The sequence below is a fragment of the Tympanuchus pallidicinctus genome, unplaced genomic scaffold (genome assembly GCF_026119805.1).
Source record: "Tympanuchus pallidicinctus isolate F22 unplaced genomic scaffold, pur_lepc_1.0 scaffold5, whole genome shotgun sequence".
Lineage (NCBI taxonomy): Eukaryota > Metazoa > Chordata > Aves > Galliformes > Phasianidae > Tympanuchus > Tympanuchus pallidicinctus.
Genome location: NW_026294769.1, coordinates 53,769,247 through 53,788,400, shown reverse-complemented (window position 1 = coordinate 53,788,400; position 19,154 = coordinate 53,769,247). Strand labels below are relative to the sequence as shown.

General features: G+C 47.1%; 2 protein-coding genes across 6 annotated transcripts in view; both read left to right on the top strand.

The window, feature by feature from the left end:
* Nucleotides 1–19,154, top strand: part of CFAP418 (cilia and flagella associated protein 418) — a 124,354-nt gene that overhangs the window by 101,518 nt on the left and 3,682 nt on the right. The gene's annotated exons all lie outside the window — the stretch shown is intronic.
* On the top strand, nucleotides 3,295–19,145 carry CCNE2 (cyclin E2). Of its 4 annotated transcripts, none has more exons than XM_052703299.1 (13): nucleotides 3,295–3,413; nucleotides 3,511–3,625; nucleotides 8,407–8,444; nucleotides 8,535–8,649; nucleotides 8,833–8,889; nucleotides 9,982–10,133; nucleotides 12,280–12,415; nucleotides 14,100–14,246; nucleotides 15,565–15,660; nucleotides 15,920–16,054; nucleotides 16,777–16,888; nucleotides 17,695–17,849; nucleotides 18,169–19,145. In XM_052703299.1, the coding sequence occupies exons 3-13, from the start codon at nucleotides 8,431–8,433 to the stop codon at nucleotides 18,268–18,270; spliced, it is 1,221 nt and encodes a 406-aa protein (XP_052559259.1). In that variant the 5' UTR covers nucleotides 3,295–3,413; nucleotides 3,511–3,625; nucleotides 8,407–8,430; the 3' UTR covers nucleotides 18,271–19,145. The 4 variants fall into 4 exon arrangements, with proteins under 4 accessions (XP_052559259.1, XP_052559256.1, XP_052559258.1 ...); XM_052703296.1 differs by having other exon boundaries at nucleotides 8,830–8,889; XM_052703298.1 differs by lacking the exons at nucleotides 3,295–3,413; nucleotides 3,511–3,625 and adding an exon at nucleotides 6,550–6,569 and having other exon boundaries at nucleotides 8,830–8,889.

Here is a 19,154-nt window from a genome sequence, read left to right as displayed (position 1 = left end):
TTGCAGAGAGTAGGAGAAGCTGCTGGATGCACCTGTGCTGCCACTCAGAAGGATCTTAACAGGCAGAAAAGGTGCACTGGCAGGAACATCATAAATTTCAGCAGGCAGAAATACAAAGTCCTGCATCTGAGGAAAAATTACCACTGACAATTCATACTGGGGCCAAGTGGCTGGAAATCACCTTTGCAAAATAGTCTGAGTATCAGTGGGTGCCTATGTTGACTATGAGCCAGCAGTGCACCCTCGTGGACTCAAAAGCTAAAAGCCTGCCCAGCTGCAAGAGGGAAGGACAGAGCTAACAGGTTGACAGAGATGCATCTGAGTGCTGTGTCCAATGCTGAGGTCCCCAGTATGACAGATGTGGATATGCTGCAGAGAGAGTCCAGTAAAGGGCCAGAAAGATCACAGAATCTTAGGGGACCACCCAGTCCAACCCCCTGCTACAGAAGTTCCCCACAGTGTGTTACTCAGGAAAGCATCCAGGTGTGTTTTGAATATCTCCAGAGAATGAGACACCTTCTCTGAGCAGCCTGCTCCAATGTTCTGTAATCCTTTTAGTAAAGAATTTTTTCCTCGTGTCTGTATGCAACTTTGTATGTTTCATTCTGTGCCCGTTGTCCCTTGTCCTGTCGCTGGGCACTGCTGGAAAGAGCCTGGCCCCCCATCCACTTGGCTCCCACCCTTTAGATACTTATCAGCATTGATAAGATCCCTACTCAGTCTTCTCCAGGCTGAGCAGCCCCAGGTCTCCCAGCCTTTCCTCATGAGGGAGATGCTCCAGGTCTCTCATCACCTCTGTGGCCCTCAGCTGGACTTTCTCCAGCAGTTCCCTGTCTTTCTTGAGCTGAGGGGCCCAGAACTGGGCACAGTACTCCGGATATGGCCTCACCAGAGCACAGTATAGGGGGAGGACCACCACTCTCAACCTGCTGACTACACTTCTTTTCATGCGCCCAGAATATCAGTCAGTCTTCTCCTTCTTGAACCTTGTCATTAAACTCAGAGTCGAGGGATCTTCCTGATCAAGGGTGAGGTAGAGGAGGTGCTGAGCCACAGCCTTGTCTGTGAGCACCGGCACCAGCTTCACAGGTAAGAAATTCCAGTTAGCTGGCTGCTAACCCTGTGTGGATTCAGGTGCTTTTTTCCATCACAGTTTTGCTGCTTCTTGTGTCCTCCCCCCTCCCTGAGAGCTCTAAACAAAAAACTTCCATCTGAAAAATTTGTGGCCAAGGAAAAGATGAGACATGTTCCTCCTGGTCTCACTTCATGTGCAAATGAAAGCAGTGACAGTCTGAAAGAAAAACAACCACTTTTTCTTTGGCTACTCTCATCTGATCAACCTGAATTATCTTTGAAGGCGTGTCTCCCGAGTTTATCTTTTCCTAGGAAAATCTAGATCTCTGGGTTTTCTTATGCTTCTTTTTTTTTCCCCTCCTCCCTGTGATAGGATGGAAAGACAAGTAAAACATTTCCCACTTGTGTTCTGTCAACTGTGCTGGTAACTTCAAAGAGCACGGTTCTGTCATTTCACAGAATCACAGAAACACCAAGGTTGGAAAAGACCTACCAGATCACCCAGTCCAACCATCCACCCATCACCAACAGTTCTCACTAAACCATCTCCCTCTACACAACATCCAAACGTTCCTTGAACACCTCCAGGGCCGGTGACTCCACCACCTCCCTGGGCAGCCCATTCCAGTGCCTGCCCACTCTTTCAGAGAAGTAGTATTTCCTAACGCCCAGCCTAAATCTCCCCTGGAGCAGCTTGAAGCCATTCCCTCTGGTCCTATGGACACTTGCAGCTGTCCAATCCTTAAACTGGAACAAACTGGGGAACAAAGTGTTCTGCTTAACTGAGATGATGAGACAGAATTTGAGCAACAAAGCGCCTGTCTTTCCGAAGAAAACTCTGAGGGAAAGTTTTCATTTTCAAGCGTAGGTTTTGTGTCCTGCCTGTTTATCAAAGCTGGAGTGTGTGCTCCAGCTTCCTGTACGCATAGATCCTTGCACATCTCCGATGAAGCCATGATACTAATTACTGAAAATGAACACTGATAGAAGTTCTCCATGTTGTTTCCTTGTTGAGTTGTTCATTATCTGCTTTATTTGTCTCGCTGAAATACTTTGGTGCATGTTTACAACCACAAAATGCCACCTCCACAATTCAGCGATACGTGCAAGTAGAGTTCAGGCTTCTTAATGAGAAGTAATTCTTAATGTGGCCTGGTTGTTCCCATGGCGGGCTCACAATAAGTTGTTCTCAGAATAAATAGGACTGAACCGAGACTTAGCAGTGTGTTCATAAATTTTTGTGCCTCAGCCAGTCCTTTTCTCCATGAAAATACTGTCTTGGAACTACTGCTCTATGACTAACACTTCAGAAGTTAAAGTCTCTCTAAGTGTTCCAAAGTGTTGCAGGCAGATAGATGGTTGAATCCTCAACAATCTTAATGAGACAGCTAACTATGTTTTAATTTCATGGACAAGCCAAGGAAAAAGAACCACAGAAAAAAGAACAGCAACAAAAACAGACAGATAAAAAGAACAGAACAGGTCAGATCTCGGTTTGCAGGCATGGGCAGTCTGTATTTCTTTTGAAGCTCAGCTTCTACTTTATGTCCAAATAAAAAGGTGACTCAGTCAGGCAATACAATTAAAAAATACGTAGCTACCATAGAATCCTACAATGGTCGGTGTTGAAAAGGACCTTAAAGATCATACAGTTGTGCCCAAACATAATTCTGAGTGCTAAAATAATCTCATATTCCCTAAGGTGGATTTCTGTAGAGAAATTAGTAGTCATAAAGAAGTGGGAAGGAGCCCTCAACTGCTAACAGCTGAAAGAAATAAGATGGCATTATAATTAAGAAAGGAAGGATTGATATGGGCAAAGGTATCCTGTTGTCTATACACAGCAGAGAATTTCAGCTCTAATTCACTGGTCTTGCACTGGTGGTGCAAGACAGAGAAACAGAAGTGAGGGATTTGAGTTCTGTGGCTGGTGAGAAATCAGCAAACAGCTGAATCAAGATTGATCTTTACCAAATGTTTACTAATAGTGTGCTGTTTGGTGCAGGTTATTATTTCTGGTGCATCATTCTTACATCTGGAGAGATCTACAGTGTGCCCAAATCACAGGCAAGGTCAGGGCTATGGAGAATCATTAGTAAAGCCTTAGTCTCCCAGCATTAACAATGTTTTTGCTACATTGCTTGTGAGCTGGAGTAGCAAACATTCTTCGCTTTGCATGCCTGAGAAATAAAACCCTCAGTTCAAGGCCTGCTGTGGGCATGGTCAGGTGATGTGAGTCACTGGGATGAGGAGATGTATCCCCTAGCTTTTTGGGGGCTGAGTCAGGGAGATGAGAGCTTGCCTATGTGGTCAGCAACTGGCAGCAGGGCTGTGGATAGGTGAGGATAATCTATTTCTGATGAAGAAAGTACTGTGTTATTGTCCAGCTTGTGTTCTAATGATCAAAGATTCCTTTCTTTTCCCCCGTATTCATAGCTCCTCGTTCAAGAGGCATCATGCTTACAGACCAGTGGTGAAGTAATGCTGGAAGATGTGAGGAAAGTGTGGCTTGTTATCTCTCTGAGCTGCAGACAGGAGATGGAATGCAGGAGTAAGTAGGGATGGACTTAATGTTTGCCTCTAGGTTGTAGGTGCTACTTCCCACTGCAGAGATGCTGTCCTTAGGGGAGTTTGAGTGTGTACTGAAAAATAAAATCAAGAGGAAAAGAAAATTCACCATTGTATCGTGCTATATTATAGATCTGTCTCTGCAAGTTGTAAGGGAGCTGTTAAATTACTCCTGATCTTTCTCTTGTTATAACAGTAGCTCCTAGTGGTGGTGATTGTGAACTAATCTGATTGTCAGAGGGGCTGCTTATGCAGAATAGCTTTTCTGCTGCCAGCATTGGTCTTAGACATATTCACATGCTAACAATGACAAGTTTTACTCTTTTTCTTATAATTTGCTTTTATCAAGTGTTTATCAGACTAAGGCCTTCCTTTGAAATCAAGAAAAAGAAGTCAAATTTGTAAGATCCAAAAAAGAAAAGAAAGAGTCTTTGATGTTTCTCAGATTGGTTCATGTTTTAAAACAAATCTCTGAAATGAAACCAGTAGAACTTCACAGGTTCTAACAGAAAGCCAGGATTTTGAAACCTTAGGGTTTCAATTATCCTATGCTGTTCGGCAGATGGAAGCCTCAGTTTGGGAAGGGTATAGCTTCCTGCTAAAGGATTCCTTTTAGGAGTGGTGTAAGTTTCTCATGGCATTTAGGATAGTAGCTGAAGCCACCCTGTAGTAAACAGACTTAAAATTCCTCTTACAAGCTGCTTAGTTCTTCTGCACAGGTCCTGGTTTGAGCCTTCCTTTAACTGAATTATCAGATAGCTTAGATAGTGCAGAAGTGATTCAGAAACAAAGTCTGGCAGCAAAAGCAAACAGCTATGGTGAAATGCTTATTGCAACATGATAGGAATACAGAGGCCAATACCTCATGTAATGTTGAACACAAATACTCCCTGCAGTGTGTTTCAATTAGCATAAAAGTTTTTTGCTCATGTGAGCTCATCTCCCTTAAGGAGGCACGCATGTAGTGAAAGAAGATGTCCTGTGCATTAACTCCTTTGGAAATAATCCCAAAGTGAACTTCAGTCACTTCAGTTTTGTTGCCGCATCAAAAGGTCGGCACGTTAGCTTGCATTAGAACCATAATTTCACTGTCTGCAGTGGAGTTTTATTATGCTCTTCTGATTTTTGGTTTTTCTTTTCTGTACTGCTCAGGCTTTGGGGAAGAAGTCACTGGTAGGAGTCTGCTTACGGGACCGGGCCAAAAACACAAATACATTGGGATACCATGTGAAAGCAGCTTTCAGCAAAAGGGGTGGGAAAGTAAGTGGCAGTCATTGCTGTCTGTGTGCTGTGACCTGTTCATGGTAGGCCTAAACAGCTTCAACACAGACAGTTCACAAACATTGTCACTAAGTCTCAACAGGCCTCAACAGATGAGAGTGATTGTATTTTCTTAATGCCTTCTGAGCCATAAAGAGAAGACTTCCTTTGTGAAAAGGATGAGACTGGGCATTTTGCTGAGCTGAGCAGGCTGGGCAGCTCAACATCCACATCGTGCTGCTGTCGTGCATGCTGCTCTGCTGGAAGTCTGCAGGAACCATTGTCCTGGCAGCATCACAGGTGGGAGATGTCCCCTGCTGCCCAAACCTGACTCCTGCTGAGGTCACTTAGACCTGTTGGTAGCGCTGCTATGTCTGTGCTGTGGTGGACTGCACTGCCTTTCCACTTGTAAAATGGCAAAGAAATGAGAATGGCAAGAACCAAAACCTGGTTATTGTGGCTTAATTGCTCACTTAGATGTTGTAAGGTACAGATGTGTTTACTCTTTTGTAGCATTACACTTGGGAAAAGAAAAAGCAGAAGTGAAGAAAATGATGATGAGGTGGATTCATTTGAAGGCAGCTGGGGTGTTTCTACATATGTTTACTCTCTTGTCTCTCTCTGCAAAATATCTGTGCACAACCCTGCCTTCCTGCACAGTCTTCTTTTAAGAAGGAAAAGAAGGGTGGATTTTTGTTGCCGTTTAACTGCAGTGCAGCCCTTGGTTGGAATTGGTTTGCACGGAAGGTGGGTTTCAATTTGCCTGGGGGTCACAAAATTGTAGAATGGTTTGGGTGGGAAAGGGACCTTGAAGGTCATCCAACCCCTGCCATGGGCAGGGCTGCCCCCCACAAGCTCAGGCTGCCCAGGACCCACCCAACCTGGCCTTGAGTGCCTCCAGGAGTGGGGCACCACAGCCCTCTGGGCAGCTTTGCCAGGGGATCACCACCCTGTGAGTGAAGAATTTCTTCTTAACATCTAACTTAAATGTCCCCCCTTTTAGCCTCAAGCCATTCCCCTTCGTCCTATCTCAAGGGGTGGCCGTGCTGGGCTGCTGCTGCCATTTCTGGACGTGGGGTGCGAGAGGGGTGCGGGTGTCCCTGGGCAGCGGCATGTGCTGCCGCAGGCGGAGCTGTGCTGCTTCCACTGCGGCCTGGCTCAAAGCCGCTTTCAGGGGAACCTTTTTGTGAAACGAGGCGCTTTTCTCCGTTTGATGAACTTCCTGGCGCTTAGACGTGTGGAGAAGCAGGAGGGAGAGGCGGTGCCTCAGCGGAGGCCGCGCAGAGCAGGCGGGAGGCTCTGTCGCCTCCGCACCCGGAGGCTGCGGATGGGGATCGCCCCGGCGCGGTGTGGGGGCTCCGGGCTGACCGCGGAGGGCCGCGGGGCGCTGACAGGCGGTGGCCGCGCCCGCTGACAGGGCGGCCCGGCTCCGCCCTCAGGCGGCGGCGGCGGGAGCGGCGCGAGGTGCGTGTTTACATTCCGCCGCCGCCGCACGTTGCCGCCGCGAGGCGGGCTGCCATTGGCGGGCGGGAGGCGGCGGCTCCGCCCCGGGGCCGGGCCTCGCCGGGAGCGCGGCGTGCGCGGCGCGTGGAGCCGCCCGGCATAGGGAGTACCTGCGGGAGCCGGGCGGCGGTGGCGGCGCGGGACAGCGATGCGGGGCGGCGGGGGTACGTGCGGGGAAACGGAGGCGGTGGGCGGAGCGAGATGCGGCGGCGGAGCGGCACTCCCCGCCCGCCACTCCCTCGGGTCGCCTTCACCGGGGGAACCGAGGCGGGCGGCCCCCGGGGTGCGCGGGCGGCGGCGACGGTGGGGTGTCCTCCGGGCCGGGGTGGGCGCCGCGGCCGAGGGGCGGCGCTGGGGCAGCGGGGCGCGGGCGCGGGGCGGGGGAGCTGTCTGCCGCCCTCGCACATGCGCAGCGCGGGCGCGGGCCGCGCTATATAGCGGCTTGGCGCCGGCGGCACTGCAGCAGCGCGGCCCGGGCGGCGGTGGCGGAGGTGCGCGGGGAACCGCGGGGGGCAGCGGGCGGGAAGGAGCCCACCGCAAGTCGATGCGGTGTTCGGCGATGGTAGCGCCGGCGGGGCGTGCAGCGGGGACGGGGGGATCGGGGCTGGGGGCATCAGGCGGTCGGATGCTGGGGGCACAGGGCGTTGGGGGCACCATATGGTGCTGGGGCTGCGCGGGGTCGCGCGGATCGGTCCGGGGCTGATGCGGCTCTTAGCCCCGCGGGCGCTGCGGAGGCGCGGGCGGGAGCGGCGGGCGGGATGCGCGCCCGGACGCGGTTTTGGAGGGAGAGCGGCTGAGGAGGAGCGGCGGCGGCGCCCATCCGAGCCCGCAGCGCCCCGCTCAGCCCTGCGCTCGGCGGGATCCCGACCCGGCTCGCCGCCCGCCCGCCGCTGGTGGGGGCGGGGAGCGCCGTTGGCGCGCTGACCCCGTTTGCCGCCCGCCCGCACCCCGCGGCGCTCCGGGGCCGCCGCGTCCCCCAAGGCGAGGCCTCGGCTCCCCGCGCTGCCCCCGTTCCCCCCGAGGGACGCGTCCCCGCCTCGGGTGTCCCGTTGAGAGAAACGTCCCGACTGAGGTGGGGTGTCCGCCGGCGCGGGCTCCCCGTGAGGTGGCGGCGCTGTCCCGGAACCCCTCCCGCGTTTTGGAGGGAGCCCGGCGCGCACCGAGGCGGGAGCGAGAGGAGGGGTGGGGAGCCGAGGTCCTGCCGCCCCGATACCCCTGCAGCCCCGCCTGGGGGAGCTCGACGCCTTCTGCAGAGACCCCAAGTGTGGGCAGCATTCTGTCCTGCCCCCCACCCCCCCCAACCAGTTCTGTCTGAGCCCCGCTCGCCCCGGGGCCGGCCGAGGCGCGGCGCTGAGAGGCCGCCTCCTCCTCCTCCCCGCTCTGCAAATTGGCGCGGAACCGGCGCAGAGAGGCGGCCGCAGCGCGGGCAGCTCGGCCCGGCAGGTGGGGGCGGCGGGAGGGATCCCCCCCAGTGAGTGAGTGTGTGTGTATGTATGTGTGTGTGCGTGCAGCCCGCCTGGGGTGCCTTCTCCATGCCCTCTCACACGGGAAAGGCTGTTTGGCTGCTTCCCTCCCCCCACCTGACAAAATGAGCCCCAGGTAGGCATAGGCGAGCTGTGTAAGGGAGCGCCCATCTGCTGAGCGATGCGCTGCGGGGATCTGGGTTAAGCACCGTGACACCTCCAAGGGATCATAGAACGGCCTGGTTGAAAAAGACCACAATGATCATCTAGTTTCAACCTCCCTTCTATGTGCAGGATTGCCGACCAGATCAGGCTGCCCAGAGCCACATCCAGCCTGGATGTGGGGCAGCGTTTTTGTGTATCACAGGGATACCTTGTGGAAGTGCGAGGTGTACCTTGCACCAGTCAATTAACGGTGCCCTTCTGTCTCAGTTCTGAGCCACACATGGCAAAAAGCAACGTGGTTGCTTTGTCTTAGGGCACAAAGCACCCAACTTTCAGAAGATTCACTAATCCAGCTGTTATTCCTTTGATCCAGGTACAGAGATCTTACCGCCCAAAGATGTCAAGACGCAGGTAAGCTGTCAGCATTGTGACACACCAACGTGCCCTTTGCTCGCCTCCCAGCTGCTGCCCCTTAATGCTGAATGTCTCTGCCCCTTGCAGCAGCCGACTGCAGGCCAAACAGCAGCAACAGCTGCCCCTGTCATGTCAAGAAGAGACCCCACGTGAGCTGCAGGCACCAGAGCATCTCCAGACCAGGAAAAGGAGAACGGCAGAGGTGACCCACTTGATTCACTCAAAATTTAATGTTGCACGTTATTATGGTCACTAGGATGGGGGAAACCTTCTCTCTGCAGAGCTAAAAAATGGGGCAGGATTAGCAATAGTTTGCTGTATCTTTAGAGGTCATGGGTGTGCTGGTTATTGTCAGCTTACTGATGTGTGGTTTTCTTTTCAGCAGGAGATTAAGAAGAAAGAAGATGGGAAAGTTGCTAAAAAACATCAATATGAAATTAAGGTAAATCAGTCTTTGGATACTTGTTCAGACTAGGTGAAGGAATCTGTCTCGTTAAGATTGGTGAATGTGAAATCATGCATTCCACGCTGGAAAAGGGGAAATTTCATTCTGTGCATGTGGACAGTATGTGATCTCTGTGCCTCAACATCTCTTTATGCTTTTTTTTTTTTTTCTTTTCTTTTTTCCCCCCTTCACTTTTACAAAGGGTTTGGAACTAAATTCACTCTTAGATACTTCTGTCTGGCCAAATAGGTTTTGAGATTTTGTATGCTAAGTAAACTGTATGCACTTTACCTTGAGAAGAAGCCCTGTAGGAAATGTTCAATGTGTTCAAAGGAAGGTCTTGTCATTCTTTGTGAAAGGAATCTCCCTAGTTCCACAGACCATAATTAAAGCTCAGTTGTCACCATTTTGAAGGCTGTCAGCCATTACAGCATTGCATATGCTTCATGTACTTAATCAATACGGGTAAGGAGATATAGCGTACAACCAAATAACACTGAAATAAGTTGGAGACTCAGCTGAAGTTACTTACAATTCTTTCTCTGAAGCTTTCTGCATGAATTGACTTCAGACTCCTCTCCTTTTAAGTCATTGCATATTTGGTGTCGGTGAGTTGAGAGATAGTTCACAGCTGCTGCTTGCTGGGGGGGTATCTAGCTTCAGAGCCGAGATGGGTGGCTCCTCCCTGGAGTACTTGGAAGATAACAAGTTGTTCAATTTCCCTTAAGACAGTAGAACCTCCACCCTCTCCTTTCTTTTCCCTTCACACAGATAAGTAGATAGGACCAGCAACCTAATGTCTTGTTTCTTAGTAGCAGTAAAAACCTATTCCATATGTACTGTAACTGTAGAGCTCACTTGATGGATATGCTGTGTGTGGGTTCATCAAACCCAAGTCAGTTTTTTTCTCAGAGCTGAAAACCCTTGGTTTTGTCAGGTTTGTTTCTTCTTACATGTTCCATCTCTTGGCTACAAAAGGTTTTGTCCAGAGAACTTAATGCATGTGTTGTTGTTACTGTAGTCTGCATCTTGCCTCTCTTGCTGTCACAGTAAATCCTTCTTTCAGAAGACAACTTGTTTGTGTTGCAGAGTTGTTGGCCGCCCGCAATAACAGGAGGCATCTCACCTTGCATCATCATTGAAACGCCTCACAAAGAGTCAGTAACCACTGACTTCTCAAGGTTCAAAAAATACAGGTTCAGAAACCTCTTCATAAATCCATCACCTTTGCCTGAACTCACGTAAGTTGACTGAATGCAGTAGTTGCTCTTTTATCACATGTGCTGAACTACTGTAGAAGTATCTGATATTGTATTGTGCTTGTATAATAGTGGACAGTACTCGTCTCTTCATCCCACAGACAGTTCAATATCTGGAAGAACACTCATCCTGTTGTGGGTTTTTCTCTTCCCCGCTCAGAAATGTCCTGGACAGAGCACTTTTTGCTTATTGTAGCCATCCTTTTGTAACTTAGCACTGGAGCCTGTCCGTGGCTGAAAGGGGTGCAGTGGTTAAAACTCACCTTCTGCCAGCACTATTGAAACTGAGCAACCAATAAAGTGACCAAAATACTGAACAAAGTTTAATAACTTTAGAAGTAGAACTACACAAACTTGCAGCACTGGTAGCAGCATATTTGATACAGTCACAGTTCCTGTCTTCTAGTTCAGTGAGCAGTGTTGCAGAAGTTACATACGTGTTATAAAGACATTGCTGAAGAGGAAAGGGTGATCACTCAGTCGAGCAGTTTCTTTTGTAGAACATTTGTTAGTATGTCGTTGTAAACCTCAGTTAGTATACTACAAATATGCTGACTGAGATGGTTTCTCTTTGCAAAGAGATAGGTTAGCTGAGTGGATAGAGGTTGTCCAGAACTGAACAATCCTTAGACATTTGGGTGTGTTAGGTAAGTGTGCTGGTTGCTGTTTGTACCAGCCCAACATTAATGAAAAAGCACGCTGCAGTGTGTTACAGAAAACTACTGCTCAAGTGACCAGGGGGAGAACCAAACATGAAAGGTCAAAATGAGATGAGCCTGTGAAGCAGTTCCTTTAAGAGAACCCATCTAGATGTGCCGTGTTTTCATGCTGCGATCAAAACGTGACTGGCAGTGGGAGCTGCTGCATAGTGATGCACTTAGCCTCAGCGCCGTGTCTCTCACTGAGCTTCAAGCTCAGCTTCTCAACGTTGCTCCCGCACCTGCTGCGTGTTGCTGAACTGCGATTTAAAAAGCAATATGCTTCTATCTGTGTTTGGCAAATCCTATTTCTGTGAGTGTTGAGAAGCTTAGCGTGCTGAAGGGCTCTCCTGTACTCCCTTAGCAAGTTGCTGGGAACTGCTGGATCCCAAAGATACTTTCAGACACAGACTTCCACACAAAGCATTTCATCCTCGATGTTAACCTCTTGTCAGTCAGTACCTGGTAAAGCTGAGCTCTGTTTTCCACTTAGCAAAATGAGAGGCTCACTAACTCTCTGCTGCCTTCTTCATACATTCCTAACTGCTGTAGGAGGATGAGAGACTTGAGGGCTGCTCACTGAGAGACTTGTGCATTAAAGAAGAGTCTCCAGCTTACTGCTTATGGTGGCAGCTGGGTGGAACTGATCTCGGTTAAAATTGTGAGCAATAGTAGCAATGAGGTCTGTTCAATTTCTCTCCATTCCTGCCTGGGGGAAGGTATTTAATTCTGAAAACTTCAGGGGAAAATTGGCATTATGTTGGTCAATCTGTTGTCCTCCTTAATAACTGTATAGTGAGGGGAGGAAAAAAAAAAAAGTTAATTCATAATAACAGCAGTTCCAAACTAAAACCAAATCAGATTTATTATATAGGCATTTTCTTGCCAAGCATGCTTGACTGCTGATAAATCAGTAATGACCAAGAACCTAATATTTATTGCATGTTTCTGAGCCTTAAGGTAGATTAGTCACACTGTAAGTCACTGATTGGTCCCCTCCTCTTTTTTTAAAGATCATCTGCAAATAATTTTTCCAAAATGAAAATGGTCAACTTTGTGTGTTGCGTTTCTTAGGTAGTGATGTAGTTCTTTGTTCTGTGTGTTTTCTACCTTGCCCTCTGGGAAGCCAAGCTTTAAAGTGGCTGAGCTATGTGTGCTAATGGCTACCTAAGCAAAATGGGAATTTCTCTGTGGTGTATGTGCAACTTTAGGATGTATGCACTCAGTTTTATTGGCTGTTCTATGAAACTGGACTTGCTGATGATCCTGGCAAGCTGCTGTTGTGATCATGTAACATGTTCAAAGTATGCCTGCTGTTTTCTAATTACTGTAAGGATCTTTTTGTGCACTGAATCTTTAGAAATAATGTTTTTATACTCCCCTTATGAAGTGTGTGCGTACTTACAATGGCTTGTAACTTTATTCCATAGCTGGGGGAATTCCAAAGATGTGTGGCTCAACATCCTGAAGAAGGAGAACCGATACGCTCACTGCAAACACTTCACTTCGCTACACTCAAGTTTGCAGCCACACATGAGGTCGATACTGTTGGACTGGCTTCTAGAGGTGTGTGCTTTGTGTTATTTGCACCGTGTAGTCCTTCTGAGGAGAGGAGATGAAAACAGAGCTTCTACATTAGGGGTGTAATAGCAAGATATACAGCAAATGCCCAAACAAGGTTGCAAGTTGCTATTTCTGATCCACTGGGTAAACAGCTCTCTATACACCCTGCCAGTGAACCTGCCAAAAGAGGGCAGTGAGTGACAGTTCTGAATGCTTGTTGTTACTGTGCTACATAACGGCCGGGAAGGGGCAAAATGTAGCTGTGAGGCACCTGTAGTGGGGTAGCTGTAACAAGTTACTGCAGAGTTGAGGTACGTTCTAAGATGTGGAGTTGGAGCCCCATAGGCAGCTGCGTTTGTATTGAGGACATGAGTTGTTACATCAAGAGCCTTCGGATGTCAGAAAAAGTAGTGGGGGAAGCAGACTTATTAGTAAATATTTTGTTACATGTTATGAAGAAAGCACGTTGGTAGCTAGCATCTGAAGGCTCTTGTTGTAGATGCTTTCTTGCTTGAAGTAGGAATGATTTATTTGTAATGCTTTTCAGTCTAATTTCTGTACTTCAGACTATTCCAGCTGTCAAACAAAATGGAGGTTCTCGTTCTGGCAGCCAACACTACATGAAGGAGTACTAGTGTTGTAAATAGAGAGCTATGTTCAGGAGCAGTTTCCAAGAACACGCTGTATTGCAGAATATTCGGTCGCCACTGCCAAAAGCAACCTTTTACTCACGTAGCTCTTGCTCACCAGTAGGAGGGATCTTGCAGGTTCATCAGTTCTGTGATGCCAAGTACTCTAAGGAAGCAGATGTTACAGTGGCACTCACTGCCTGGCTGTTGAACAGTGCCAATAGTGGATTTCAGGGGAAGGGATGTGCAGTTTTTAGACATGGTATGAATACAGAAACAATGCCACTTGTGTACTTGTGTTGTTGGCACATCACCCCTGGATTGGGTGTGATTTTGTATTTTTAGTCTTGAACTGTTAGGAAATTGTTAATGAAAGTGTTCACATTGATCTTATTACCACTGTCCACCTCAGTATTTCTACATGCCACGCAGAAGTAAAATCACTTGGAATTCTCCAGGAGCTCCTAACCTGGTCTTCTGTAACATCACTTTGAAGATAATAGAACTTGGCTGTCTTGAGTATTGCTTGTGCTTGGCCAATATGTGTTAATAGAAATCATACACTTTTTTCATGGTGTGGACCTTCTTTGTTCTGAACCTTGTTTGGAGCAGTTGTTATTCATTTTGCAGTAGCACTTCAGTTGGTGAATATTTATTACATCAGCTCTTAAAAAGAACAAAAAAGTGTTCCTGCCAACCAGTTGCGTTCTCTAAGGTCAGGAGGAGATGCAATCCACAAACAGTAGCTCATGAAGTAGCTGGAGGTGATGAGATTTTCTTCTGCCTTTGCATGCAAGTGAAATAGAGTAGTGAGGCAGGACAATTACTCCTACTTGGGATCTATTCGTTCAGGATTTTTACTGCTGTCTGTAGATTAGAAATCTACAGGATTATAGGGAAATATAGATCTTTTTTGCTGCCCCCACGCTAACAACTGTCTCGGGAAACATGTAGATTAGTGATGGTCTGTATATGTAAAAGAGGAATCTGTGTACTGGAGTATTCCAATGTGTGTACATGAGTTTTATTATAGAGATATTTTTTTCTATTTGTTGTAGGTATGTGAGGTGTATGCACTCCACAGGGAAACCTTCTACCTAGCTCAAGACTTCTTTGACAGATTCATGTTGACACAGAAGAACATTAACAAGAGCATGCTTCAGCTGATAGGAATTACCTCATTGTTCATTGCATCCAAACTTGAGGTAAGCAGCTCTGTTATGGGGAAGAGAGATTACATATGGAATAACTAAAAAGGTGGTGGTAATGTATTTATTTCTGCTGTCTGAACCTTTAGAACTTAGAGTGCATGTAACACTGAAGGTCAGAAGGGGAAATCTTTCTCTTCGGTTTTGTGTATGTGAGCCTTTTGGAGGGTGGTCTTTGCCCTCCCTCTCAGCAGTGGGAAGGAGACCACCTAAACTTCAGAGTAATGCAAATATCTAGGAGCATTTTGTACTGCTTTGTCTTTTTTTTTTCAAACATACACCTATACCCTGGTTGGCAAACAGCCTCAGGGATGGGTGTGGGACTTGAAGAAAACCAAACCTGTACAGCTGATGTCCCTTAAATCCACTTACGGGAACTTTTCAGAGATGATGTGATCAGTGCAACAATGATGATGAGTTGTGTTTGGTTTCTGTATGTCTCCTGGAAACTCTGTAGCACGTGGTAGGCTAAACTAAATGGCAAATTTGGGATGTTAAATTTGGGTACTTGGAAACTCCCCTGATCAAACTGCTGTTTGCAAAGCAAGGTGGTGAGCTGCAAGCTGTTCTGCTGGCAGGTACCTCTACACCTACCCATATAAGATTGGCACAATTAGGTTGGCTGCATTCTTTTTTTAACTGTCTCTACACCATGGATTCTGGCAGCTATGTTGGCAGTGGAATTCTTGGTCTTCATGGCCACATCAGCACTGACTGATGTTGCACCTACCGTGCACTGCTGATTGTCCTCTGTACTTCAAATGTAGGGTGGCTGAATAGGAAGTGGTTTTAATAAGAGATTGTTCTGATTGTTCTGTCAGCATTTATTTCATAGAATCATGAAATCATGGAATAGCCTGGGTTGAAAAGAACACAATGATCATCCAGTTTCAGCCCCCTGCTATGTGCAGGGTCGCCAACCAGCAGACCAGGCTGCCCAGAGCCACATCCAGCCTGGCCTTGAATGCCTCCAGGGATGGGGCATCCACAGCCTCCTTGGGCAACCTGTTCCAGTGTGTCACCACCCTCTGTGTGAAAAACTTCCTCCTAATATCCAACCTAAGCCTCTCCTGTCTATGTTCAAAACTGTTCCCCCTTGTCCATTTTTTCCAAAGCTAAAATGGTTGCAGTAAATCTGTTGTGTTATGCAACACAAGACATAGAACCTACTTGGTTTGAATATCTCCTACTGTGCAAGTTTCAAGTTACTCCATATAGCAAGAAAAAAAAACCAGTTCTAGTGTAAGAAAAGTTAATATTTCAATATGCCAGTATCAAGCTCTGTCTTCTAATCTTTTTCTTCATCCTTTTGAAGGAAATCTACGCTCCAAAAATACAGGAATTTGCTTATGTCACTGATGGTGCTTGCAGTGAAGATGATATTGTGAGAATGGAACTTATTATGTTAAAGGTAATAACTTGGTGCTTGGAAGACTCACTTGAAATCTTGCTCCAGATTAATGTTGTGTTTTAGTATCGCTTTCTTCAAGAAGTAGGAGGAATGTGATCTAAAATAAATACTTAAAAGTGTGTATGACCTCAAATATCTTTTGGGAATCTGTGCAATAAACTGAATGAACTCAGAAGGGGAAGCATGGGGGGAAATGATCAGAGCCCAGAGCAATCTGTGCATGGTTTAAGGTGTTTATGTATTTGTTTAATGCTTACAGGCTTTAAAGTGGGAACTCTGTCCTGTGACAATCATCTCCTGGCTGAACCTCTATCTTCAAGTGGATGCTCTGAAGGACGTTCCAAAAGTGCTTCTACCTCAGTATTCTCAGGAAAAATTCATTCAGATAGCTCAGGTAGATAACAAACTCTATAGGAAAGTCTGGAGTGTTTATGGTGAATGTTGTACCCCCAAAAGCTGAAGAATTTCTTGTTTCATTGTTGTTTTCACCTCACCTGTTACTTTGTTAATGAATATGCAGGTTTGACTCTGCCAGACAGCTGCATACAAGCCTTAAGGAAAAGCAGCCAGGTGTCTGCCTCCCTGCTCTCAGATATTATCACTTTCTCTGCATGCTCAAAATTGCTGCTCACTGCAGTGTTCTGCACACAGCAGGCAGAGGTTAGCTGCCTTTCCCTGTGTTAGCTGCAATGGTGTTTCTGCCCCAGAATGCAGGATCAGTGGTGTTTTCACTCTGCTTTGCAACTACTGTGGTTCAATTTCAAGTACACAAGACCAGCCTCAGATATTTACTGAAGAGTAAATTGAACTAATTAATTCACTGAGATATTCTGCAACTTTTTTAATGTAAGGTAATACTTTCCTTGAGCTCTGCCCACAGCTTAAAGGTTAAACTCACATTAGGACAAGCACTCTGTCTTGCACATTACTGTTTGGGTGAGATCTGCTTTACTGCAGTTGGTGCTACAAATAAACTAGATGCATGCAGTTGATTCTAAATAGCACAGTGATGCTGCAGAGCATGAACAGGGAGTGTAGATACTTCCTGGGATAGGATTTTACCAAAGTGTCTTCTTGGAATTTATAACGCTTATGTCCTCAATTCTATTTCCTCAGCTCTTAGACCTGTGTATTTTGGATGTGAATTCTTTAGACTTCCAGTACAGAACACTAGCTGCTGCTGCACTCTGCCACTATACCTCAACTGAAGTAGTGAAGAAAGCTTCAGGTAAGAAGCATCTCGTTAGGCAGTGATGGCTGTTCCCTGCCTGATGTTGTGAAGGGTGTGCTGGTGAAGGACTGCAAAAGCTCTGCAAGGATACTAACAGTTTGTTTTTCTGTGGGGCTTTTCTTTTTTTCTTAGCTCCTCTGCCTTTAACATTGTTACCACTGTTCCAGACATTACCAAGACCTGAAACAGAAGGAAGAGCTTTCAGAAGCACAGTGTTAGCTAAGGGAATTGAGCAGACACTCGCTTGCTTGCTTGCTTTTTGGGCCAGTACTGCCCCTCTGATAGATTCTGACTGTTTGGTCACTAGCAGTACTTTTATTTGGCAATTTTGTTTCCCAGAATACAATTTACAGCAGGGCATCCTTGACTGTCAGTGGCACTCAGCCTTTGTGTGGATCCCACAAGTCTCCCTTACAAAGAGCTGCTGCCACCTGACCAAGTTCAGCACCATGTTGCATGAGGTGTCTTAAAGGCAGCGCTATGGTGTGTGTTTGCTTTAGAGCATGAACCAAAAATCTCACTCACTGAAAAAGTCACAGTAGGGTGAACGGTTACTTTAATGTCCTGGGGAGCAACAGAAACCCTCCTGGCCACAGAGCTGTTTTTTTTCTTTAGGCTTGTGGTCACGTCCTTTGCCACAATGTGTTTAAGTAACAAATACAAGGAAATGGAGATTTCTGGGAGGGTGAATTCTTACCTACGGCTGTATTTATTTTAAATTGCCAATCCTCTAGGAATTCTAGTTAGGAGACTGTACGACTCCTTCAGAACTTCTAAGTGTATCACTGTGTTTTCTCCTGTAGGCTTAGATTGGGACAGCATTTCAGAATGTGTAGAGTGGATGGTTCCATTTGTGAACGTGGCGAGGAAAGTCTCTGTGAAACTGAAGCATTTCAAGAAGGTTGCAGTAGAAGACTGCCACAATATCCAAACACACACAAACTACTTGGACATGCTGGTAGGTGGCTTGCAGAGCTGTGCTTTATACAGCCCATATCCTGAGGTGCTGAAGGCTCTCCAGGCTGACGGGGTCAGCATGCCACACCTTGTGGTTCTGGCTTTCTGGAGATAAGCTGCATGTGTTCTCATGAGCTGTGAGTAAAGAGTTGGGTGAGGATTACTGGTGAAGTGTTTAAAAGGTGGCTCCTTGCCATGAAACATAGCTGTGGGGTACCTGAATTGTACTGGCAGCATGAGGGAAAAAGCTTCCTAATGCCAGTAAGGCTGGAACATAGAGCTCTGTGTGCTATTAACTGTCTTCTTCACCCTCTACACAGGAAGAAGTTAATAGTGGAGTAGCAGCTACTGCCCCAGGTCAGTTATCACCTGTGTCACCAGCAGGAATAATAACTCCTCCCAAGAGCACAGAGAAGAAATGAAATTTGGACAGCAATCCTTATGGACAGTTTAAGAAAAAAGACCAGGTGCTTCAGGACAAGACCATACTAAGGGTGACTCACTTCAATGATCTTTACTGCTATTCAAGACGTGAGCAGTAAGGGATGCATCAGAGTGGCGGATGGAACTGATAGCAGCATCTTCCTTGAGACTTGATCAAAGAACTCGGACCAAGCATCCCTCCCTGTGTCATCGCAGGAGCGTGGGCTACTCGAGTCCCTTCTCAAATGACTTCTGTAGTTCAACTCTCTGAACATTCCTAACTTATGAATTTCAGGAACATGTTGTGAAACGGCTGAGTGGCAAGGGTTGTCCACTCAAGGTATGTGTAACTGTGCTTTAATGTGGGATAGCCACACGTGAGACCTTGGTGCCAGCATGTACGTATTACCTCTTCTTGACCTTTCTTTTCTCTAGGAGCTTACTGCCTGTAAGTTAGTCAGCTTATGAGCTCAGGTGCAGTATTACAGAGGTCAGTGAGTAAACAGTTTACATTTCTGAAACCACTGTGCCCTCACATTAAGGCAGGGCCAGCCCTGTTCCAAATCTTAGCTTCCTCAGGAGGTCAGTAGCACCTGTTTAGGGCTGCCATAGACTTCAGTTCCCATGAATCGCTGACCTCAGGTAAGAGTACAAACAGAACAATGCTGCTGAAGTAATCTTAACTGGATGCAGTACAGCCTTGGAAGGAAGGAGTTCTATTTTATAAGATTCAGTCACCAGCTTTCAATAGATAAGAACGTAATGAGCAACAAGCTGTTTTTCCTACCCTTTCCTATTCTGGTACTCTACAACCACTCAAATCCTGCCAGCAGTGTTAAGAAGCAACTGTGTTCCTAACCAGCATTAACTACTGTGTTAGTGG

Bases quoted from the DNA above. Each gene is read 5' to 3' on its own strand.
- CCNE2 (XM_052703296.1), top strand. The intron at 14,247-15,564 runs GTAAGCAGCTCT...ATCCTTTTGAAG, and splicing joins TCATTGCATCCAAACTTGAG to GAAATCTACGCTCCAAAAAT. The intron at 16,889-17,694 runs GTAAGAAGCATC...TTTCTCCTGTAG, and splicing joins AGTAGTGAAGAAAGCTTCAG to GCTTAGATTGGGACAGCATT.